A 27008-nucleotide genomic window follows, 5' to 3' on the forward strand; every position below is an offset into this window, starting at 1 on the left:
TGGTTAACAGATGCCCACATCATGTTGTGAGTTTTTACAAAATTGGAAAATTTTGACTGCAAAACTTTCAAAACAAATTTAAAAATTCCGTTAAAACTTTGAAAATTTGCAAAGGAAGTCAGAGACAAAAACTTGATGGAAGACCTTTTCGACTCGTGACTCGAAAGTCAATAAAACGGCTAAACAAATTTTGATTGATTATGAAGTTTTATTTTGTGATAGAAAGACATCATACCCAACCGCATTGTTTAACTACAATGACACTTTAATTTTAATTTGTTTTTATTAATATTATTTTTGTGTTTTATTTTAACAAAAACTTTTTTTTTCACGAATCAATGATAATTACCAAGAGAAGTATTTAAATTGTGTGCATTTTGATTCAGATTTTTATACCCAGAACTAAAATTTGATTTATCTTATAAAAAAACAAACATTTTTAAAATCATTCTAAAAATAATGCACGAGGCATACCTAACTGGTGTCAGCCACTAATAAATCGTTGCTACCTAACTGCCGCAAGTTAAATGTTTAACCAGCTGTTAACTAGAAAAAATTGAACTTGTTTAACTTTCCCAGACAGACAGGTAGACGGTATCATTTGTGCTATTTGTGGCTTCGTGAATTTACGGCTGGCAACCATTGAGATGTGACATATATGCTAAACTGAGAGTCTGAATTAAAGTTTAGAAATTTTAAAGGTTCTGATTAATATTGCAATAAAAGAAATTCTGAACTTAAGTTCAGAGCCTTGTCTAAGATATTTGGGACAAATTTGCATCTCACAGATTTGACAATATTAAGTGTCTGTTCCACTTAGTCTGAAACTGCTGGATTTATTTTTTAGTTTCTGTCAGTTAAAAACCTGTTTTTCAATCAATAAATTGTCCACCACCAGTTTTATGAGTTTTTTTTATAGTTTGATGTTTGAGATAAATCGTTGTTTGTTTAAAAGTTTTTTATGAGTTGGATGCTATTAAATTGAAGCCGTCAAAGCTAGAAGTAAACGTCAAGTAGTGACATCAGCGCCATCTAGTGCTTATAATTTTAAAATCGTTTTTTTTTTAATATTCTTTACATTTCTTATCATTTTGAATGTCACTTTTCAGCTGTCAAGACTTGACATTCTATTCAGGAACGTCGGAGCGGGAGTCGGATTCGTAAATTTATAGCGTTTGTATCGGAGAAAAATTTACTTTTTCACAAATAATGTCAAAGGGATTAACTAGTTATCTTAGCACCATCTTTTTTTGTTTTGTTTTGTTTAGTTTTGTTTGTTATGGTGCGAACGTAACTACAAAGTTTTAAAATGCATTTTCATGCGTGTACAAAACAAGTTTTTCAATCGCTTGTACATTGTGTACACACTCTTGTTTTTAACGTCACAAAGTTTTGTTTTATTAGAGACGTAATAATTTCTTTGAAAGAGTAGAATTTTTCTTCATTTGTAACAATTGAATTTCCATTTATGAGTCAGAATGAAACAATCTACAGAGTAACAATTAAATTTCAACACTACACGTGTTGAATACATAATTCAACCAATGTCATTTTAAGAAGAGAGCAATAATGCTATTAAAATGAAACATCACTCTTTGTTCTATCTTTATCAAACCAGAGAGAATCACCTCTAGCATGAAATTCATTGAAGAGAAAATTGTATTCTCATTTATTATAATCTAATTTATGCAAAATAATTGTCATTGAGTATTTTTGTCAACCCATAGTAAATTAAGAAAAAAAAAAAAAAAATTTACTAAAACATGCCTTATTTCTCTTACCTGCAAAAATACTTTTATCCTATCTAGAGGTGCTGTACAAGTGCGCGAAACAGCTCCAGCTATACCACCAGCCGCTAGATGTCGCCACCACATCCCACTTTGCATTTCACTTTGTGTAAAGTCATCAGGTACATTCATATCTTCGCCAATATCGAGGTACTGTAATGAATTAAAATTAAAACAAAATTAATTAATTTTAAATATTAATTTTAAATTTAAATTAAAATATAAAAAAAAAATCAAATTAAATATAAAAAATTTAAAGCAACAATATTTTAGCTATGAAAAGTTACATAAAAAAAAACAGCAAAAACATTTAAAACAACAAAAATTACATGAACTTCAGCATCGTCAACAGGAGTTGGCAAAGGCAGCAATATTTTCATTTTCGAAATGTTTTTTTGTATAAATAAAATTGTTATTAGAAAAAAGAAAAAAAAAAAACAAAAAGTAATATTAATTTTTTTTTATTTATGAAACTAAAACATTCAAGCGTGCCAGAAGCTCTGAATGTTAAACTAGTGCTTCCTTGCCATTTTCTTTATAGGAAGAGCAAAACATTTGGGTGAAAATATAGTGTCGTTGTCGTCGACGTTTGTCAGGTTTTTTCGACGACGACTTTAGAGCTGCTCTCTCTCGCTCAATGTTGATTCTTTTTGGCACAACAGCGGCTACAGCAACAGCATTAAATTAAATTATAAAGAATATTACACTGTCAAGTGTATATCAATCGGGTTTTTTAGAGAGGACAGTCATTTATTCGCATATAACAATAAACTTGAAAAAAAAGAAAAATACGTTGTTCTCTAAGCGTGCGCTCTCTCGCTCGTGTATAGGGAAGTAAAAATAGTTTTTTTTTTATTTAGTTTTTAGTGACACGCAGTTTGACGCTGAATAAATAAATATAAATAAAAAAAAAGAAAGAAAAAAAGATACATTAACAATGCGAGGCTTGCCAATTGCATAATTATATTTCCTCCATAGCTAGACACATATTTTGTAACGGTATGTGCTACCTATGACAGAACAGAAGAAAAGTTCAACACATGCAGTACTCATGATGATTGTGTATAGTGCATAATAGAGAGAGGTGTTGCAATGGGGATGCAATGCAATGGGGTTGCATGATAATATGGGGTTGCCATTGTCCAGTTGGCTGGTAAACTACAATGGATGTTTGAATGCATGTAATGGAAATGATTAAAATGCTTAATGGATGAAAGTACACGATATTTATATTATTTTAAAATATCAGACTTGATTTTGATTTGAAATTCGTGTCAAAGGAATATTCCAAACTTATCAAAAGCGTTTGTTTGACAATTCGTTCAAATCAAGGAAGAAAATATGCGTGATTACTTAGCGATCGGTAACCCAACATTACTTAGGTCCAATTTGTTTACTCTCCATTATATTTAAAGGCTCCATTAAAAATTAGAAAACTTTTGAATCGCATATAAATTTTAAAATTTCCCTTTTTTAATAGCGGGTTTAAATCTAATGGAGTGTGAATAAATTGGGCCTAAGAGCTTGTTCTTTTCAACGGAAATTAGGTTAAATAATGAGGTATAAAAAAAAAACAGTTACATACTGAAAATACATTATTTATAAAAAAAATTAAATACCCAAAACATACAGAATAGCTCTTGGAAGTCTTGAAAGATTCTAAAAGCTCCATAGTCCACGTATTGTGTTTTTGTCACTTCTTTTGTTCATTTATTTAAATCTTAACTGACAAATGATAAATATTCAAACTGGCATATTATGAAATTTATATTCATGAAATCATGATGATATAAAACTTTTGAAAAAGTATGGTTTGGTCTGTTATTCTTGCTTGTGGCTAAAATATTTTGATTTCATAGTTGTATTTAAAGTTACACGAAAATAAAATCATTCATGTTTGTTACTAATAAATATAAACAAATCAACAAAAGTTTTCAAATACTGCATTTTTGTACAGATACAGCGCCATCTGTTGTTTGGCTTACTTGCAAATCTTTTGGGAAAATGTCAGAATTACGTAGGTATAGTCGAAAAAAAATTTCAAAATCTGAACACGCCTTATGTCGCAGACACCTAGACTTTTTGAATATCTAATTCATTTACACAGCATTTATCCAACTACCCTTCTATCTAATACGCAGGTCGAGCTAAATTTTAGCTCCCGTACAAATTATCGATAAGATGCTTAGATACATTTTAGCTCGGCTAAATTTGGTCGATAACACTGGTCAACAAAATTAAACTTTTTTTTTGTTACAGAAACCAAGGTATACTTTTCTATAGGATTTTGGTGTGCTAAGCTCGAATCCGAAGTCAAAAAAATTCTATCACATCACGTTTTTGAGATAGTCCCGTTAGAAAATCGAAAATTCCGCTTTTTACCAGTTTTCGAGATTATTTCTTAGCTTTTGGTTAGTTGTTTTAGATAAATTTGTAACGGTTTCTAGTAGAACTAAATCTTGTCTTTCTAAATCCGTTTAAATCTTTTAAAAATCTCTTTTCTTCTTTGAGAAATCTGAAGTTGAAATCAACGTGTTTGGTATATCTTATGTTTATTTACTTTTAATAGCGAATCTCGAAAAGTTCTTTGCCAATCGCTTTCAAATTTTGACACAACGTTTCGTTTACATTCCATTAAGTTCTTGTCTTGTTTTTAACAAGAAAAAAATTATATTTTTCTCACTAGTAATTATTTAGTATAACTTATCTGACACAGTCACGCTTTGATGTATCTCACCGCGATTCACCACTTTCGCAGATATAAAAACTTGCAAGATTCAAAATAGAACGTTGTGTCAAAATTTGAAAGCGATTGGCAAAGAACTTTTTGAGATTCGCTATTAAAAGTAAATAAACATAAGATATACCAAACACGTTGATTTCAACTTCAGATTTCTCAACGAAGAAAAGAAATTTTTAAAAGATTTAAACGGATTTAGAAAGACAAGATTTAGTTTTACTAGAAACCGTTACAAATTTATTTAAAACAAATAACCAAAAGCTAAGAAATAATCTCGAAAACTGGTAAAAAGCGGCATTTTCGATTTTCTAACGGGATTATCTCAAAAACGTGATGTGATAGAATTGTTCTGACTCCAGATTCGAGCTCAGCACCCAAAAAACCTATAGAAAAGTATGTCTTGATGTCTGTAACAAAAACCTTGTTGACCAGTGTAATTTGTATGGGAGCTAAAATTTAGCTCGATCTCTGCGTACTAGGCTTAACAAATGAGTAAATAAGATAATTTTGACTGTGGAGGTGATAGATCTTCTGCTCGAATCCTCAAATAGATAGAATGTGTGGTTGGTAGTACTAGATTTCTACTCATGAGTAGACTACTACTTCTTCTGATATCTTGAAAAAATGTTTTCGTTAATGTTAACAAACAATTTAATAGAAAAAAGAAAAGAAATCTTTGAGTTCGTTTTGTAAACAAAACATCCACTTTGATACATAAACAATCTCATGAATGTTCAACTCATATCATGGAGGTGAGTTGGAAATAGTTACGATTTGTAACTATTTGACACTTCAAAACGAGTTTAGGAACGATGTTCATCTGTCAAATAGTTACCAATCGTAACTATTTTGTAGTTTAGGAACGACAAAAGTTAACGATAGTTAACAATAGTTAACTATTGTTAGAAAAAGAACGCACCTCTGATGTGTTTAAAGATCTGAACACATTTCTTCGATTGACAGATGAAAACACAAATTCTATTACAATAATTTATTGCTATTTTTTAATGATAATAATGATTAATATCTTGTTTGGCAAGTTTTTGTGATGAATATTTCTTTTCATTGACTAATTTCTTATACATATATGTATAGCTTATATTAAAGCATTAAAAAAACTAAACAAAATCCAAAAATAAACACATCAAGCTATGAAGATGCGGAGATTTATTTAACGAACGCAAAATTTTTCAAATCACGTGAAGACACATTTTTTTTGCGTACCTATACATTTTTTTGAAAAGTCTGCAAAAAAAATTATATCTAAAAATACATTTATTTAATTGTATTTATTTTGTTTAAATTTATTTCAAGGCTTTCGTGCAATTTCTTACGGAACTTTTATCTAAAACAGATGCATCATGTAACTCGTGAACATTTATTTATAAGCAATTCTTTTCCTTATGTAGGTTTAATAATTCGATTTAAAATTTTCCTTAGCAGATTAGAATTTAGGTAAAAAGCTTATTATTCAACGTCTTTCTTGTTGAGTATTTTCAACTATGAACATAGCCAAAATAAAACAAACCTACAAAAAGATCAACAATTGAATTTTCCATGAACTTGTTAGGCTCGCGTGTGCCAGTGTCATTTTCTCATTTGTAAATTTTAAGTTCAAGGTGGCTATTGAGGGCGAGTTGATGGTTATATAGGCATTGTGTGCTTTTGTTTGAGAAATTTGCTTAATGCAGATAATTATAGAAGTTCAAAGAAAATTAAATTGTGTGAGCATTTGCTTTATTTTTGTTTATTTTCTTTGGCTGAGGAAGAAAACAGATGTAGACACGAACACGAGTAAAATTAGTTCGAAAAAAATAAATACATACTCGTAATATGTTAATACATAAAAACATATCACAATGCAAATATATGTATTCTTTTAAATACATTTTAATTAAGTTTGTTAAACGGTTATTTGGATAAAATTGAAAAGCTTTAACTGAGTGACTGTTCAAAACGAATGTCTTGACACATCGCAAAATAGGAACACATTTTCCTAAAATGATTATGTCAATTTGAGATGCTTAAAAATTTTACAGGCCTTATCCGATAAGTCAACCGTGTGGAATGTGGATCAACAATTTATATACCATTGGGAAGTTCGAAATATTGTCCTTGTCTTCTCTTTCTTTTTACAGTTACCATTTTGACGTTTTAAACTCGGCGAGAACCAAAACAAACCACATTTGTTAATAAATACAGTATTTAAATGTATTTTAAATTTAGTAATTTTTCGATTTTTAGAGACTAGATTAAATTTTATTAGAACGTAATTACCATAAAACATTTTAAATCGATTTGTATGAGTTTTTTTTATAGAAAAGAAGTGCTTTGAAATTGCGCGCGTTCTTGAAAATTTGGTTTGTTTTGGTTTTCACCCGGTTTAAGAAATAATTTTTTTTATTTTTTTTTGTCCGTTTGGTACTGACGGCTGTGCGAAATTCAGAATCAAAAAGTCTAATGTCGTTTTCGATTGGCCGTCCGGAAGCGTCCGGAATCATTCAGAAGCCTTCTGAAAGCGTTTTATTCACAAAAACATGACAGCTAAAACGCTTCTCAGAAGTAAAATTCTCTTCTCGATTTCAAATCAGAATCGACTCAAAATTACTTATACATAGAAAATAAATGTCAAACAAAATTTTCTCGTACAAAATTAAATTTTTTTTATTTGATTATTCACTAACACCGATACAAACTTTCAGAATTGAGTGGAAACGATTCTACTGTTTTATTGGATTTCAGAATGAGTGAATCCTTGAGTAAAACCAATCGAAAACGACATAACAATCGTATGAACATAGCTATTTTTATGAACAAAGCTAAGATTTCAAAAGCATGAACTAGCCTAGTTTTCTGTTATTTTTGGTAAAGTAAATTAGCTGTGTTCAAATTAATGATAGTTTGATCAACAACAGGTGGAATTCATGCAAAATGTTTACATTTTTATTAATATTATTATTTACATAAAAAACTTCACCCAGATATTGTTGAAATACATATATGTATGTCTTTTTTAAATATTTTTGAAGTATTTTTATTCCAAATCACATGCCCCACCCACGCCTTTTTGTATTGTTTATTTTATTCGACGAAAACTAAAAGATAATAAGATTAATTTAAATAATTAAAAAAAAATCTCATCTCAAAGTTTATAATTGACGTCAATGTCCAAAGTCTATTTAATATTCTCGACAGCAGAACTTATTTTTTATTTGAATTTATAAAATTTATATTAAACAAAGAAACGCATTTTCACTTACCAAGACAGAATTTATTTTGTAATAGTAAATTTGTATTGCATCATACTTTATAAATATTTTAAAGTTTTTGTTATAACTAACCTACTCCTTTAGAACAAACCACAAGTTTCATATCGATTTAAGTCAAGTGCTAAAAGCAAAAAGATTTATTTGTGATAAATGATAAAGAAATTCCAACAAAATGAGCTGTATAACTGATTTGGTTGATAACACGGTGTAACACTCAAAATATACGCGGACGGAGACCTATCAGGTTTTGTAGAGCTAGTCGCACTGAATACGAAACGGTATTTGAAAATCCCCTAACACCCCCAAAATCTGAAGTTACGGGTAAAAAACGGTTTTTTGGACCTTCACCCATTGAAAAAATTCTAGCTTCGACAATTTTTTACCCATTTTCGATTTTTTTACAGTTTCTGATAGAAGATAAATATACCTTTACAACAATGTATAAAACATGTAACTCGGTTAAACCACTTAGAATTTATAAGCTGTCAAAGTTCAAAAATTCCATTTTTTTCGTCATTTGCCCAACTTCGGCATCAATTTAAAGTATATTTTTCAAAACAACATGCTATTTAAAAAATATATTCATAAACAATATCTATTTCCCAATCAATCGAGGTATTTTTTATGAAAATCACTCCAAAATTGGCTGAGAAAAAAAATTTTTTCGATTTCAACCCAGATACAGAAATTCGAACTTTTAGGTATAGAACAAAAATGTTGTTTCGGCACGTAGTAGGATAACCTGGGCGCCAGGATTTGATAACGGATTTTTGTAGAGGAGCTCAATACAAACATTTTTTTTCTTTGGAAGGGGGGTCTATCTCCCCCCGTTTAGGTGGGAGGGGCAGTTGTCTAAAAAAAAATTATCAAAATAAAAAAAAATTATTAAAAAACAACGGCAACACTTACAGTAATAAATGATACCATTTCCGAAAGGAAAAATTGTACATTTGATTCTAATTTTTAAATCAATATAATATAACCAATAGTTTTTGAAATAATCGATTTCAAAGTTAAAAATAGGCGAAAAATTTTTTTTAAAAACTCATTTAATACTATTTTTGTCCAGACTGTGAATTTTAATAAAAAAAATTTTAACACACAAAACTGCCTCAATTGATTCCTTATCGAACAGTGAAAACTATATGTTTCTATGTCTTCTAGTTTTCGAGAAAATTGAAAAATAAAAACAAATAAAAACAAAAAATATTTTGAAAAAAGAAAAATCTGATAAAATAATTTTTCAATTTTCTCAAAAACTAGAAGACATAGAAACATATAGTTTTCACTGTTCGATAAGAAATCAATTGAGGCAGTTTTCTGTGTAAGTAATTTGTTTACTAAAATTCACAGTCTGGACAAAAATAGTATTAAATGAGTTTTAAAAAAAAAATTTTCGCCTATTTTTAACTTTGAAATCGATTATTTCAAAAACTATTGGTTATATTATATTGATTTAAAAATTAGAATCAAATGTACAATTTTTCCTTTCGGAAATGGTATCATTTATTACTGTAAGTGTTGCCGTTGTTTTTTAATAATTTTTTTTTATTTTGATAATTTTTTTTTAGACAACTGCCCCTCCCACCTAAACGGGGGGAGATAGACCCCCCTTCCAAAGAAAAAAAATGTTTGTATTGAGCTCCTCTACAAAAATCCGTTATCAAATCCTGGCGCCCAGGTTATCCTACTACGTGCCGAAACAACATTTTTGTTCTATACCTAAAAGTTCGAATTTCTGTATCTGGGTTGAAATCGAAAAAATTTTTTTTCTCAGCCAATTTTGGAGTGATTTTCATAAAAAATACCTCGATTGATTGGGAAATATATATTGTTTATGAATATATTTTTTAAATAGCATGTTGTTTTGAAAACATATACTTTAAATTGATGCCGAAGTTGGGCAAATGACGAAAAAAATGGAATTTTTGAACTTTGACAGCTTATAAATTCTAAGTGGTTTAACCGAGTTACATGTTTTATACATTGTTGTAAAGGTATATTTATCTTCTATCAGAAACTGTAAAAAAATCGAAAATGGGTAAAAAATTGTCGAAGCTAGAATTTTTTCAATGGGTGAAGGTCCAAAAAACCGTTTTTTACCCGTAACTTCAGATTTTGGGGGTGTTAGGGGATTTTCAAATACCGTTTCGTAATCAGTGCGATTAGCTCTACAAAACCTGATAGGTCTCCGCCCGCGTATATTTTGAAACCTCATTTTTGTAACACCGTGTAATTAAATGACAGTAAATAACTGTAAATCAATAAATGATTATCATAAGATAAACTTTATAATCTACAGTTACGTCACTATCTAATTCCTGTTATAAAAATAAAGTTTGACTTCAGTTCAAACAGTATCTTAGTCAATGGTTTGTATAAAAGTTTATAACAGGTTTGTTGATTCTGCACTGAAAAACTGCCACTCAGAAATCATATCGCAGGACTTAACAATCCAGGGTTAACTCAGAGTTTAATTTGAACTGAAAAACAGGTCCTAAATCGTCCATAATAATCTAGTTGATAACCATTACTTTGACAGATCGAGGGGATAAACCCAAATATAATCATTTTATTATTTTGTTGTACTTTTTCTAAGAACTTTTCTTATCAGTTCGACTTTTTTATACAATATACCTTCCAGATATTATTCATTATTGTGTATTCAAATCTAGAAAATAAAAAAAAAACTTTCCCATGTTAAAAAATTTCCAAAGTAAACAAACAGTTTACTATTAACGACAATGAATCAGCATTTATGAAGCAAACTGATTTAAGTTTGTTTGTTTTCTTTTTTCTTCTAATTCTAAGTGACAGAGCATCTGAATTAATTTATTTACAAAAAAGCTTCTCCATAACAATAAGTAATAAATGAACAGTCACAATCAGTTAAATTATTCAATTTACTATTAGAATATAAGTAACGGTCGCGGGTCGTATAGTTACTATTCCTACAAACCATTTGCAATTTATCATTCATATGTGCAAATGGTTCAGGTTAAGGTATTATTTCATATAAATAGTTAACCAGACGATAATGTAACTTTACAATTATTACAGTTATGACATTTATTCCATTTATTTTACACTTAAATCATTTGACCTTTTTTCTTATCCTAAACATGTATTAGTGTTTACGTTGAATAAAGTTAAATAAATGTCTAATAAAATATTATCTCTACAAGTGTGTGGGATGTTGAACTCTTCATGGTATGTTTGCTTACTTCATCAACATTAACAAGGTTAAGTGTAATCGGGCATTTAACGTAGATGGTGTTTAATTTTTTTGCATGTCATAATTTAAGTCAAAATAAACAATAAACAAATTAAATTGTTTACAGTAACAATTTGCCAGGTACTGGAACACAATTATAGCCTTATAGCAAGTGCACGCGTTTAATATACAAATATTGCAGTTTTATGCGAAATTTGTACCGATCATTAAAAAAAAAATGTTAAAAATATTAAATATCAGGTGTGTTTCTTTTCAGTTTTCAATCGAATAAAAGCTTGTGGAATGTACCAAATTTTACCCACAATTGACAATGACATTGACAGAAATGTCATTGAATGAAGTTAATTGAAGTAATCCAAAGAAACATTTTACGAATAGAAAACTCAATGACATTCACACACGTGACTGTCAAAATTCATTTATCACTTTTGGCAATTAAACGTCACACCTGTCTGTCAATATAAATAGATAAATACAATAGAATGTAAATATCTCTGGAACATTTGTATATTTCAGGTGCAGCTGTACATTGCAACTATAGTGTAATCAAACACATGTATGATTTGATTACGTTACGCTTACGATATAATATTCAAAGAGATTTTCCTGACTCATATTGTCACTGCAATTGCATACCAAAACCAAACGCCAATCATTTTAATGAGAATATCATGCAAAAATGCCTACACGAAACATGAAGACGGATATGAATCATAAAAAATACTACTAACTAGTTCGTTATCGGAACAATGCTGTTGAATAATAAATTATTACCACAGAGTGTGCTTAATTATCATGCCAATGGCATATGATACTTGTTTGAAAAAAAATGTTTAGTTGTTAGTCTTTTCTATTTAATTCATATTGATCTTGTTCAAACTGGTAGGATTAAGTATTTAAATAACATGGTACGAGTCAAAGTCCATTTAAACCAGATGAGAGTTGAAATAGTAGTTATTATTGAGTGAGTGCATGGCTTTAAATTAACGGTAAACGCGTGCCCGATCGACCGGATAATTATTTCAAGGTGATTTATTTTTCCATGTTAATAGTATAGCAGAAGAAAAGCCAGAGACTTTTTGCTTTAGTTTTATAATGCATTTAAATGATTTAGCATATTTAACATACATTCAATTTTGCATTTGGGTGCAAAATTTGTATTCATACATTTGGTACTCAGTATTCTAATACCAACAAAGATATGGAATGTTATTAAAATGCAACTTAAATATTTTTAAAACTTCCTAACGAAAAGCAAAAAGAACAAAGAGTTAAAACCAAAAATCAAATCAAACAGTTCAAACAAAACAATTGTTTGACGTTGTCAATTTTGAATTTAACTTGAAAGAAAGGATAAGGCGCGTTCAGATACACGCATAAAATAGAGGATTTAGGTGTAATCAAAGTGTACGACTTGATCCACCTAATAACGCTATTGTAAACCTTAAGGTGAAATTAATGTTTGCTACTTTTTTTTATTTGAACGATTCACCAAAAGTTTAGATTCTAAGGTGTATAAATTACTGACTCAAACTTATCAATAATTTCTAAACATAAATGAGAATGAAATCAAATAATTAAAACCTGGTTAGCTATTTTGTTAGAAATGTCACGATAAACAACTACAATTCTTTATAGATGTAACCCAGCATATCAAAACTGTGAAAGAATTTATGATTTGGATTTGGATAGATAAGAATAGTCAAAGTAACACCATATATAAACTGACATTGTGTCAATTTTGACATTTTTCAATAAATAGGCTAGTTCAAGTTTCTGAAACCTGAAACCGCTTAATTTCTCACTTTTACTGAAATTCAATAAATAGGCTAGTTCAAGTTTCTGAAACCTGAAAATATAGCTTAATTTATCACTTTTACTGAGCAAAGGAAATTTCTAATGATAATTTTGAGATTTTGTTTTTAGAATAGAAAAATGTTTATCTTTTTACATAAATATTCAGCGAGATAAATGCAATTAATTTAAAATCATATTTTGTAAGCATCAAAGTTTTTTTTTGACATAACATTCAAATTAATCAGACAAACCCTAAATTGCATCATCTCTTGTATACGAATTGGCAAAAATTCAAATTTTATCATTCTTCTCTTCTCTGATTGTATATAACATAAAAGAAATTAACCTAATAACTTTCAAACAAAACCTAAATTCCGTAAGAAATATATTTGCTTCATTCCGACACTAAAAATATATTTGCTTCATTCACAAGAGTTTCAACGATTTTTTCTTTTTGATGACTCATGCCACAAGTTCATAGTAAATTAGAAATCGAATGGCCGATAACTTCATTTCTACGAATTGGCGGCGTATCTATCAACTCTCAAGACACGCTTATTAAATATTTGTTATCGCATGAATAAATACCAACAAACTTTTAAATTATTTGCTATAATGTATGATCGGAGGCGCGATTAATTCGCTCGCATACACAAACATACATATGAACCTCACAAAGACTATTCAATTATTGTGGAACAAAAAAAACAACATCTAGCCAAACAAAAGACTTTGGGGTTGCTGTCAGTCAAAGATACTTCTGTTTTATTATAAAGTTCGTGTAAATAATCGCTGTTGCTAAGTGCGATACCTCAAAGACCGCTTTTAGCTCCCATTAATAAACCAAACAAGAATAGGCAGGTTTTTTTTTTTTTGTTTAAGGGAGCTAGCACATGGCATGCGAATATTCTCTTTAATAAAAATAAAAAATTTAAATTAAATTTAAGAGAGCGAGAGAGAATGACAAATCAAGCGGATATCTTTGGGGGGATTTTTGAACTTCATTTTATTTCGAAATAAAAATGATGACTAATTCATAAACAGAACTAAAAATTAAAAAAAAAGGATATTTACCCTGGACATCATATCTCGAAATATGATGACAAAGTCTTCCAACATATCTCCGGCAAGAGCCATTTGATGGATATTATGGTAATCCACTTGCATATTTATGTTGTTACTTTTTAACATTTTAATTTCTGTTATTTTTATTATTTATTCACAAAATAATAAAAAAATAAATTTAAAAAAATCACTAAAATGTCCAATCACAGTTCAGTTCAGTTCAGACTTTTTTTTTTGCTGTCCAAAATTTATTTAAAAACTTCACTTGAATTAAATTTTTTTCTGTTCAAAAAATTAATAATGCATAACAGCATTGCAAGTAATAGTTTTTCGTATTATTTTTAACTTCAAGTCTTACAACACAAGACTTTCACTTTTTTTTTATTTCAATTTATTGGAGCACAGTCCAATTAAAAAAAAAAATAAGAAAAGACCGTTTACAAAAAATTTCAAATATTTTTTCCCTTTTTTTGACCCGAAATATGCACTCTCTCTTTTTCTATGAAATGAACAAGCCTCTTTTTTCCTTGTCAAAAAGTAGAAAACGTTATTTTTAATAATGGACGTTTCTTTCACACACATACACGAAGGATAACAGTTCCTGTTTGGTAATAAAAAATTCCAACTGTATCCGTTGTAGCGTTTTGAATTCGCCGCGATTCGATCGTCTACTACTCGAGACAGTAGTTGTGTTGAGACTGAAATTTTCAAATTGCCAAGTCAACGACGAACGTCACATGAAGACTGCACTAAGCGGGCGATAGTACAGATAAATGTGTAGATTGACGCAATCCGTTGGTGATTACGAATGTGTTTTTAAGCGCGGTTGGAGGGGTTGTTTTGGCACCCTATACTAAGCTCTTAAAACAACATTTATAAAGATAGATACAATTGGTTACGAATAAGGGGGACTTTGATCATTATGGTGTATAGTCGTATGGGTATTGTAAAGTACGAAGAGTATCAAGAGAGCGTTATCACAGAAACTTGTTTGGTTTTTTTTTTCTACGACAGCGACATTCCGCCGGTGCTGATTGTACAGTGATGTATTTTACAACAGTATGTTGACAAAATTTCGTTTTGTTGTTATTAGTAAGCAAAACATGTAGTATTACAAAAAACAATCTTGTAATGGACATTTAAGCAACATTAGGTATTAGGGCAGTATTGGTCAAGAGTTGAACTGAGTTGCTAGGGCGGAAGAAACTAGCGCCTCCTAGCCTTCAGAGTTTGGAAATAGATTTGTTTACTTTTCGTTTCTATAAAAATGGCGTCCTTTTCAGAACATCCGTTTTACATACTTTCTGAACTGAGTTACTAAGGCGGAATAAACTAGCGCCTCCTATAGCCTTCAGAGTTTGGAAATAGATTTGTATACTTTTAGTTATCTATAAAAATGGCGTCCGTGTCAGAACATCCGTTCTACATACTTTCTGACCTACGCAGTCTAAGAAAACAAAGAAAATAACTAAATGACAGATGGATTGACGTCTGACATTTCTCAAAAAAAACCGCGGCGAAAGTTTCTTTCGACTTAGTAACTCAGTACAAATTTTGACCACAGTTGCGCATTTCAACTTGACCAATTCAAAATTAAGTTTAAAATTTGAGTAGTAAATAAAATAAGTAAGTAAGTAATTTATTTATTGGTTTGTCCCTTTAAATACTATTTACAAATTTTACAGTGAATTTTAAAGCTTTGGATTTTTCGTCAGCTCGGTTGGCAAATTTAAATGATAAAATGAAAAAAAAAAAACAAAATACTTTTACATTATCAAAAAAAAAGCAAAAAGAATATAAAAAAGACTAAATATTCAGTTACAATTAGCATCCTATATTTTAATACATCTTTTAGAAAACGATAGACTTTCTTCCATGTACAGACAGCATTTTTTAGCAGAGAAGTAAGTCTCCTCAAGTTATATTTATATTCCGAAATCCAGTAATAATATTAGGTATTATTTTTTGTCTGTTACCATCGATAAACATTAGAAATTCAAAATTATTTGAATTTATTGGTCCAATGCATTCATGAGTGTGCTCACACAAAGAGTATAGCTCGTGATTGTGCATATTCATGTTCAGTTTAATAATTTGTCTAAAGGCCGACCAATATAATTCGGCGCATCTGTTACGTCAACGTAATTCAACAGCTCGATAAAATACAAACGTGCTTATAAAACTCGATCCATACAAGACATCAGTAGCATAACTTTTTACATGAAAGCTATCACGGAATTCTGACAGAAATTTGATAAGGAACGGGTTCTGCGATTGTTTTTTTTTTTTTTTTGGAATAAGTGATAAATCTGCAAATCGAATGGTATAATAGCCTGTTTTCACTACAGCCCAAATGAGATAATTTTGCAAATTAGGTCAGTTCAGATTTCAAATTTAATTTTGTTTTTTCTATGCAATTTGACATTCGAAATGAGATAATTTGCTAAATAATCTCATTTGGGCCACAGTGAAAACAGGCTGTGAGGTCGAGTAGCTCTGTTCGATGTCAGAATTCAGAACAGAACTATGTTCTTTTGTTCTACGATGTTAGGAATTGGAAACTTTCATTGCTCTTTAATGAAGATATTTTAAAAGAAGGTTTTTACTTTTAAGACTATTTTGAATAGGAAAAATAAGATAATTTTCAATACAAATTTCAAATTCGAAATTAATTTCCAAGATGAATTCACCATACATTTTTAAGGAAAACACAAAGATGTAATGCACGAAATTATTTTTCTGGTTCTGTTCGTTTATATTATTTTCTTCTCTGAATAAGAATTCTAGATGTAAATTTCGATGAAACACATATTTAAATTTTTGCAAAAAAAAAAAAAAAACAGATTCCCTGTGAAAACTATTACGAAATTTTTGGAAAGATACATACAGGTAAAGCTTTATGAAACATGAAACTGATGTCAGCTTCTTTTTACATTAAGGGTATTCAAGAAAATGTAAACGTTGTGAAGTGGTAAATGTGTCAAAATTGTATATGGGTTAGACCTGTTTGTTTACCATATTTTCCATTCTAACAGGTATGTTGCATGCATAACCCTATTGTGTATGTGTAACTGTTTAGCTATATCTACGATAAAATGCTCCACTGTGCTTCAACACGCCGGCGACAATTTAAATTGTATTTTGCCAAACGTTAATAAGTAATTTCACACAGTCTATGTTCTCCCACTCTTTTTTCTTTTTAATTTTGTTTGAATGTTTGTGTGTGTATTTGGTATGTTTGAGTAACTAAGACAGATTCTTTTTGTTATAGTTTGGACAGAAAAAAAATTTGCACAACCAACTAGAAAATACTAGAAATATTGTCGATACTCGAGTTGTAGAATCTTATGTAACGAAAAAAAAGCTTTGCAAATGTACATTCTAGCATTTTAGAAAAAGAGTCTACAATAGATTACAAAAAAATGAGATGAAAGAGAATTTCAATTCGAACACATCACGGGGTAGAAGTGGTTAGAAAAATAAAATTGAAAAAAAAAAAAAATACATTAGTTTGTTGGTCTTTGATAGGAAAGAGTAAAGAGAAACGATCGTGCCGAACTTGATAGATGGGGTTGAGGATTTATTAGTTATTGTCTGTCTGCAGAAAAAAAAATTGTTTTTAAATGATTTGTTTGCAATTCAATGTACATGAAAAATTGTATAAATATAGGCCATAAATATATAATGCCGCCAGAATATCTCTAAAGAAAAGTTATAGCGCATGAACCGAAGTATATTTAAGTATCTTAATTATTACCTCAACAGATGCAATAAATAGCTAATTGAAATGGGGTATTGCTAAAAATGTCCCACTTTGAAGAAATCTAAATTAGCGGCTTTAGTGGGTTCACTTGAAGGACAAATTAATAAAAGACATTTTGTTTTCATCGATTTGATTTGATGATATGGTAATTCAATTTATTTACTTTTTTTTACAAAAATAAGTTTGCAGTGTTGGCGCCTTTGCTAGCTTTAAGCATTTTATAGGGTGAATGTGAAATATGTAGAAAGGTATTTGAATATAATTTGTTGTAACATGTGATTGACATGTTTAACGTCATAATGAAATATTTTTGGGTTCAGGAAACAAATTAACAATTTGTAAAATGAAATTTATACTGCGACACACTTAAAGCAGTAAGATGTTAAATGTGCCAATTTTTCGAACTAGTTGCGGCAACTGACGTTGACTTATCAGACCGAAACAGATGACAGATAATGTTTTGACGGAATGATTTTGATAGCAAACAAAAAGAGCAAAGTTTCTACTATAGGTTTGTTCGGTGTTCCCTCGACATACGAACTTTTACTTTGGGTGGTATGGAATCCATACACATTATTTCTGTATTAATTTCATTTTTGAGAAATTGAGGTTTGAAGCAAGTTATTGTGCTTACCCATTGACCCTGTTTGGATCGGGACTCCTGACACTGGACTTCTTTCGAAATTAATCAGTTACAATACAAAGGATACAATGATGTTATGCCTACCTCCTTCTAACTCATTGAATTTCGAAGAGCCCAGACTCGAAGTCTCAATATAAATAGGTTCGAAGAGTCTGCGTGTTTTAAAGATCTTGCCTGAATTATGTATCTCTCTTTGGCCATGAAGTGCCATTGAAAAAGGAATACTTCAAAATGAGTTGGAAGCCTAAGTCCAAACGTCATTGTCACAATTTGCATCATTTGTTCCACCTTAGAAAAGGAATATCGAACATAGTTACTTTTGATAACTCATGTCAAGAAATCTGTCAATTGGGCCTATTCTGCCATTTCTGTTATTCTGTTATGAATTTTCTGTTATGAATTTTCTGTTATGAGTCATGAAAGATTGAAAAATAAAAGATCTTTTACAGTTGGTATTCAGAAATTCGATCTTTTATAAAATTCTGTTATGAAACTTCTTTTATCATCTGTCATTTGTCAAATAGAAAAAAAAAAACAAATCAAAATAATCAAATCAACAAATCTCGATGAAAGTGAAGCGCGTTTGCTCGCATTTCGTTGTTAAATTAAGTTAAAAGTTAAAAATTGAATTGAAAAATGTCGCCAACTTTATAAAGTCAGAAAAATGCATTATGCAATCAAAAAATTTTTGATAACCTATGTACGTAAATTGTTCATAAAATGTGTTTTTTTTTTTTGTTGCTTTTGGCGCTATATATCCTTTTTGGAAGCTACAAGTCCAATCTGTCTGTCCAAGCATGTCGTGTCTTAAATATTGAAATTTTTTATTTGAATTACTTGTTTTATTATCAATAAAAAGCTTACGTGAGTCTCAATTATTTATACATAAATAAGAGAAAATTATATACCTATTTCAATTGAAAACTTTCTACTCTCATAAATTCTTTTATCATAAGAGCCATGAAAATCTGTCTTTTATTCTTTTATGATTTATAAAAGATTTCATAAAAGATTTAGGCATGCCGAATACCAAAATTGAGATTCGTAAAAGATTTTTTGACAGTTCGAATTTCATAAAAGATTTTATAACAGATTTAATAGCAGATTGGGAATGCCGAATACCAAATATGAAAATCATAAAAGATTTTTTGACAGCTTAGATTTATATGGATGTATGGAAATTCATAACAAAATAGCAGAATAGAAGATCTCGCCGAATAGGCCCAAATATATGCTAAGCAGTTATGTATTTAACCGAGTTGTCAATGTGTTCAGAGCAAACATTGGGTATTCCATGTTTTGAAATTTCAAATAAATTGTTTTCAGTTTCTTTTTTTTTTTTTCATTTTCTTAAGTTATGACTTATGGAATGTGCCACTCCCGGGATCGGATAGATAACTATTTTATCCGAGAAGCAATATAAAATATATAAATAATGTCATAAGAAGTCAAGCCGCAGTCAAGCCCCATGGCTTGACAGTCAATTTGACATGATTTGACACATTAGGTCTGTTTGGGTACTGCCTAAAACAGAAATATTTCTACTTTTTCAACTTTTTTAACCCATTTCCTGTTTGAGTACTTTGAAACAATGAACTTTTTCACCAAAGAAGAGAGAAAAACATTCCTCTTCTTGCTAATTTCTGCCCAAACACACATAAACAAATCAAACTACAAACATGGCGGCGTGGCTTTGTCTTTTGTTTTTATATTAATTAATTGCTTTTTAGTAGTGTAATGCTCAAAATAAATTAATCGGTTTTAGCAAGAATTCCATGTGTCGGAAATTATCTACGATTCCCGAAAAAACAGTCACAAAATCCGATCATAGTGACGATTAGTATGAAATTTTCCATTACGAACGAATTCCGTGATTAGTTTTTTCGGGAATCTTAGCAAGTTTCCGATACGGCTGGAATTCAAATATTTTGTGAAAACAAAAATGAAATAAGTGTTTGAAAAATAAAATACAAAATGTTTTGATATTTTTCGTTGCTTTTTTTTTTGAATTGGTGTTGTTGTTTACATTTTTTTTTTTATGTTAAAAAAGTAGTAGAAAATTGTGCCTTAAAGCGTTTGGATACTTTTACACAATTTTTCTTTCTGTGAGAGGATTTCTTCCCCACTTCTTAAAAATTGACAAAATTCATATTTTTGTCCAAAAAGAACCCAAACAGACTTATTATTGGGATATGAGGATTTTTCTTTTTTAACGGCTCTTGAGTCTTGACACAGACAAAATACAAATACAAATGTAATTTTTGTTTATATGTATTTTGCAAGATAGTTTGGATACGCATTAAATGGAGTTTTATACAACAGTTTCCGCGATATTTACTGGACACAAATTTAATAGGTACAGCATTTTGTATTAAAATAAAAAATCTCCAACGTTTATAATAGGTGTGTTTTTTTGTTTATCTATATAGATTTTGTGCAAAAAAACGACATCGAGATTTTTGAAATCAAAACAATTTACGTGTTAAAAACAACAAAAACTTTATCTGTATAGATTTTTGAAAAATCCCGATAATTATCCAGATTTTACTTTCTCTCGATAAAAACAGTAGTGCCAAGGTAGTTTAATTGTTGTTTTCATACAGAAATATCTGAAAATATTAACAAAAAAAAAAAGCGGAGAAAACGAGGTTTGAAAAAAACTCTCATAGAAAAAAATAATCAAAAATTTGTTTGACATGGTTGCATTGAAATGTTAATATCTCGAGATATACGCAATGCACTTTTCAGATAAAAGTCTTAAATGGATCCTGATAAGATTGTTGAACAGATATGCATATAAAATTACCAAAGTTTTTTCGAAAAATTAGAAATAAAAATAAAAAAGTTTTCACATTTGATTTTTTAAAAATCGAAAAAAAATTCAATATGGCTACCTTCAAACGCTTATAACACAAGAACGAAGCAACTAATGTTAATGGTCATGGTCTTAAAATGTAGCTAAGAATATACAGATAACACTGGTTTACAAAACTAAACTTTTTTTTTGTTGCCGGAACAAAAATATACTTTTCTGAAGGTTTTCGGTGTGCTGAACTTGAATCCGAAGTCAAAAAAATTCTAGCAGCTCCCGTTTTTGAGATATTACCGTTAGAAAGTGCAGCACTTCGGACCTTATTCTTTTATATAAGGAAAATTGTTTGAGCATATTTAGTAACGGTTTTTATAAGAACTATTTACCACCTTTTTAAATCTGTTTAAATCTCTCCGATATCTTTTTTACTTCCCGAGATATCCTCAGTTGTTTGATATTTTTAAAAATTTTATAATGTCATTATCTTCTTTATGATATATGAAGCCAAACCCACTGACTTCAGTTTAAGATATCTCGGGCAATACATAAGATATTGAAAAGATTTAAACAGGTATCGAAAGATGGGAAATAGTTCTTATAGAAACCGTTACTAAATATGCTCAAACAATTTTCCTTATACAATAGAATAAGGTCCGAAAAACTCAAAAAAACGTTTTTTTGCATTTTCTAACGGTAATATCTCAAAAACGGGAGCTGCTAGAATTTTTTTGATTTCGGATTCGAGTTCAGCACACCAAAAACCTTCAGAAAAGTATATTTTTGTTCCGGCAACAGAACCCTTGTTAACCAGTGTAATTTTTGGTTTTTTGTGAAAAAAACAATTTTTTTGAATCCAACATGGATGCCATGGCCATATGAAAATTTTTGTTTGCATCCAACATGGATGTAATGGCCTTCCCACTTCGGAGTTGAAATAAAAAAAAAACAAAAGCAACATTTTTGACAGACAGCTGCCAAAGTATATGTACAGTGGTGCCAAATGTTTGCATGGATTTCAAAAATCTCGATGTCGTTTTTTTGCACAAAATCTATATAGATAAACAAAAAAACACACCTAATTTTTAAGAATACTTTGAATAAACAAGCAATTAAAATTGAATGAATCAATTAATTTTGCTATCTTGTTTCCCGTCCCGAGTCTATTGATAAAAAGTGAACTTTGTTGATATAGGTATGTATATGTTCTAACATATACATATACACTTGTAATGTAGGTTTGCTTATGTGTATATTTTTAGCACAAAATACAAACTGGGTGGGATATTTTTTTTTTAATCTATGTTGATAAAAGAAAGGTTGGTGTTTTTGTTACTAAAACAATCTGTACTAATATCTTGGGGCCATGATATTTTTAGACCTCTTACCATTTAAAAAATTATTAGGTACACATTAAAAATGGATTCAATCTATTGACTTTTCTGTCTAGACAAACATACTAAAAAAAATTATACAGGGGCCGCACTTAACTCACCAGACGTAAACAAGGAACTTTTGTTTTTGCGAACAAAGCATATAAAATTTGTGTTAATTAAATAATGAAATAGATTATAAACTGTAAACTTTTTATAATTGCGTATTAATTTAAAAGAATTAATCATTCGTGTTTATCAAATATTGATTAATTATGTTTGAATAAATACATTTTTAAAAAACTATAGACTCATGTTTATGGAAGTAAAAAACACTATCTTTGATTAACTTAATTTTTAAACGCAATCACCCTTTGAATTTTTTCCGAAAATTAAAAAAAAAATTTTTGAACTTTTTTACCTGAATGCATAGGCCTGTTGATTATGAACTTATAACTTAAATTCAAAACCAATTTCGAGACTGGTCAAAAAGATATAGGGTTCAGAATACGAAAATTAAAAGTTTGGTTGAAAATATCTCAGGAACCAGGCCTCCAAGAAACTGTTGGTTTTCAGTTATGAATAGGTCTTCTTAAGACCTTTCTTTTGAAAATGTAATTTTTTTGGCAAGGGGTTAACCTTGTTTTTTTCTCTAAAATTAAAATTTGTTTATCTAAATGCATAGGCTTGCTGATTATAACCTCATTTCTTTAATTCAAAACCTATTTCGAGGGTTTGGGAAAAAAAATATCGGCTTCGGAATGTAAGAAAATAAAGAATGAAAACAAAATTGCTTGGATGCAAATAAATTAGCAACCAAACCTCCAAGAAACGTTTGGCCTACAGTTATGAATAGAACATAAAGAGACCTTCTTTTTGATATCTCAGTCGATGAATATGACGGGCATTTTTTAAAATGTATTTTTTTAGCATTATTTAAATTAATTTCCAAAATCTTAAAAAAAAAATTAATTTTTTTACCTAAATGCATATAGGGGAAGTGGGGGCAAGACCGCCTATGGGGGCAAGACGGTTTTTGTACTATGTTGTATGAAAAAAAGTAAAATTGGCAGCACTTGCAATATAAAATAGGTGCCCTCTTTTGTACGATCGATCACGTCTGTAAGTTTTAGCAATTTCGGTTAAGACCCCGAAGAGTTACGGTAAATTTTGTGATTTTTCATCAAATTGTTATCGTTCATGTAAAAAGTCAGTTGTATTTTTGACACTGAAATAATTAAAATTTTTTACTTTTACTTTTTTCATAATAGAAAGTGAATATTAAAAAGTATTTTCTGCGAAAGAAGGAGTCATAAAGATAAATTAAAAAAAAAAAAATACTACAGAACATCAAATATGATATGACTGGGGCAAGACCGCCCATGCGGGAAATTGGAAGCTCTGGTAGCTTAAACAAATTGAAAAAAGAAGTTCACCGTTAAATCTTTCAAAAAGCTAAGCAACAGGCGCCTAACAATACCTATTGTAATTGATGATTCTGATGAAGAGGACTTTGCAAATTGTATTTGTACCTTCTGTGTCAGCAACTGTTTTCTTGATCGAATCCAAAGTATTGTTGGATTAAGTGCAAAATGTGTACCAAATGGTACCAAAAAAGCTAGTGCTGGAGTGAGAACTAATGAAAATATAGAATAATTGTGTTATTATTACAAATAGGCTGCATTTAAAACAATAGAAACGGTCTTTCTACCAACAAAATTTGATAGGGCGGTCTTACCCCCATGTGGGGGCAAGACGGTTTTTTGTTTGATGTTTTTTCAAAACGTATTATCTTTAGTTCAGTATTTTTTTATTTTTTTATAATAATGAGAGTTTCTGCAAAAAACATTAAATTTAATGAATAAAAACTTTATTCTATTTTAAAGATGTTTTTTATTGGTTTTTAAGACATTCAAACACTAAGTGGGCGGTCTTGCCCCCACTTCCCCTATAGGCCTGTTCACTGTGAACTCATATTTTTTTTTTTTAGAGACTTTGGTCAGCGATATCTGCATTATCATCTGCCTCCGAATGTAAGAAAAAAAAATGTGTAGAGGCAAATAACACAGCGACCAGACCTTCAATAAACTTTTGATTTTCAGTTATGAATGGAACTTAAAGACTTCTTTCTTTTGATGTCTCACTTGATTAAGAGAAAAAAATTAGTTTTATCCCGGGGCAGCTCAACTTATGGCTCTGATAGCACCTGACATTTTTAACATACAAGAGGGTCTCAGCTAAAATCTGGTGAATATTTCAGCTTTTAAATCTATCCAATATCCTACATAACCACATACAGCTCTGTAGGTCCAAAACTTTTGAAATTTTTCCCACAAACAAAAATTATGCTAAATTATATGAGAATTGGGCCAAAGGTATACAGCCATGAGACTTCTGTCAAATCAAAGCTGAACCCGACTAACAATTTTGCTTCTAAAAAGCTTAACAGATCTAACTGTTGCTTCTGTAAAGCTTTATACCACCAACATTGTTAGCTGGGAAGGCTACTGCATACGAAGTGTAAAGTTTTTGAAGTGTGGTTTTAGAGATATGTTTTATCGTGTGAAGTTATTATTTTCTATATTAAAAGCATTAGCATAAGACCTATTTACGTCCTATTTAAATAAGTAAGTTCTCAAAACTAGAAAGTTTGAGCTTGAAAACCATCTTTATAATTTCAATGCGACCATTTTTAAAAGAAATATGGTCACTTGAAAACCTCGAAAAAAAATGGAGTTTTTGTTTGATTCCTTAATTTTTTCCGCTAGTTACTTACAAAATCCCAAAAAAAAAAAAAAAAAAAAAAACAGAACACTAAAATGTTTTGCAACTGTTGACATCTTAAATGACTGGCCTATAAAAATTTCTTTTCTTGTAAACAAAATTTATTGATTTTTTACATAAGGAAACTTAACGCAAACGATTTGTGACGTTGTGTAAACAAATGTATGTAATTGTAAGTTTAATTTTAAATGAGATAACCTCATGAGCAAAGTTACAATTAATTCGATAACAAGAGCAATATTTCGCATTTAAAACATATTTTTTTAAGAATTGCATTTCGAAGTGTCAATAGAAAACCAGAATTATAGTTTAACAATTATTATTCAAGTCTATACAAAAATTGTATCTAACTTACGTTTGATGGGATCGTTATCCTTCTGGCAGTGTCAATAATTATACAATAAAGAATACAAATCGATTTCGTTTTACGTACAATGAGCATTGTTATTATCTTTTTGTATTTACTTAGCATTTTTTGTGAAATTAATGTATTCTCGTATTTTCCGCGAAAGTTGTTATTAAAAGTTTTTTTTTTTTTCTCCTTTGAAACTTCCACTGTTTATCTTCAATTCAATCAAAAATTCACCGGAAATTTGTCACTTAAGATAATAATCTTTTATAACGAATACAATAAAAGAGAGAGAGTGATACAAAAAAAATACAAAAGTGCTTCAACCAAAGTTGTATACTCCCGCCAGTCCGATCAACTGACATTAAACACTTAATCTTTGCAAATATTGAAATAAAAAAAAAAAATAAGTTAATGTATTTTCCAAAGGAGAATCAAATCACATCATCAATTCAATTAAAATGAATCGAGTCAACAACAAAAAACCGACTCAAACCGGCCGGCACGAGTCATTATTATACTCCAACATCGGAAAAATTACATCAAGAGCTGTTTACACACAGACTATCTCACTTCATTCCACGCGCATGTTAGTACAATGCTTTAACTATAAACGCTTCTCGTGATAAGAAAGTATGGAAAACTTCAAGTTCGCAATTTGTGAAACTGGAATAAGAAATCTAGTACGCTAACCCATGATGGATTGTTATCAATCTCCCTCAACGGAGGGACAATAAATATGTCGTAGTTGGTAAGTTTGAGTAAATAGTAATAGTAAATAATGTTAACTAAAGCCGCGTAGTTTAGACAGAAAGATAATGACTTAAGTATCATATAAAAACTTAAATTTAATCACATAAATTATAAGCTAATTTAATGCAACAAGTGTTTAATAAAATCAGAAATTGATTGGTAAACAATGTTACACGATGCGATCAATTGACTTCATAATTATTAATGTTAAAGCTATATTATTAAAAGAATACACCATACAAAAAAAAAAAACTAAGAAAAACTTCGTTAGTCAGACAATCGTCTTTTGTGTAATGTTGATATAAAGTTACTGATAAAATTACATCATAAGAGATTATATGAGAACACTTAAGAAAGTGCTTAGAAGATACATATGTACATACATATTTGATAAAAGTAAATGAAATAACCTTGAAAAATACATTCACAGTGTGAAGTTCACACCTTAATTAAAAACAACAAAAAACGACAAATACAAACAAAAAAGTTACGTATACGCCCGAGTGAACTATATAGAAAAATTAGTCCTTGGTGCAAGCCAAAGACTTTGAAGTTTAGAACCATAAATGTTAGAAAAAAACAAACAAGTATTTATCAGGACGACGCTACGCACAGTGGGGCAAAATACTTTAGGGCGATGA

General features: G+C 29.8%; 1 protein-coding gene across 5 annotated transcripts in view; it reads right to left on the bottom strand.

The window, feature by feature from the left end:
- LOC129912038 (calcium-binding mitochondrial carrier protein SCaMC-2) overlaps positions 1 to 27008 on the bottom strand; it is a 46785-nt gene that overhangs the window by 2174 nt on the left and 17603 nt on the right. Inside the window, exons 1-2 of one of the 5 annotated variants that reach the window (XM_055990124.1) lie at positions 25621 to 25770; positions 1782 to 1940 (exon numbers count right to left, since the gene is read on the bottom strand). In XM_055990124.1, the coding sequence (XP_055846099.1) occupies positions 1782 to 1940; positions 25621 to 25737 (276 nt within the window). In that variant the 5' untranslated portion in view covers positions 25738 to 25770. Of the gene's footprint in view, positions 1 to 1781; positions 1941 to 2116; positions 2183 to 3417; positions 3550 to 13902; positions 14640 to 25620; positions 25771 to 27008 lie in introns of those variants that run through there. The other 4 variants (XM_055990123.1, XM_055990126.1, XM_055990125.1 and 1 more) reach the window with 4 other exon arrangements.

The sequence above is a fragment of the Episyrphus balteatus genome, chromosome 2 (assembly GCF_945859705.1).
Source record: "Episyrphus balteatus chromosome 2, idEpiBalt1.1, whole genome shotgun sequence".
NCBI classification, from domain to species: domain Eukaryota; kingdom Metazoa; phylum Arthropoda; class Insecta; order Diptera; family Syrphidae; genus Episyrphus; species Episyrphus balteatus.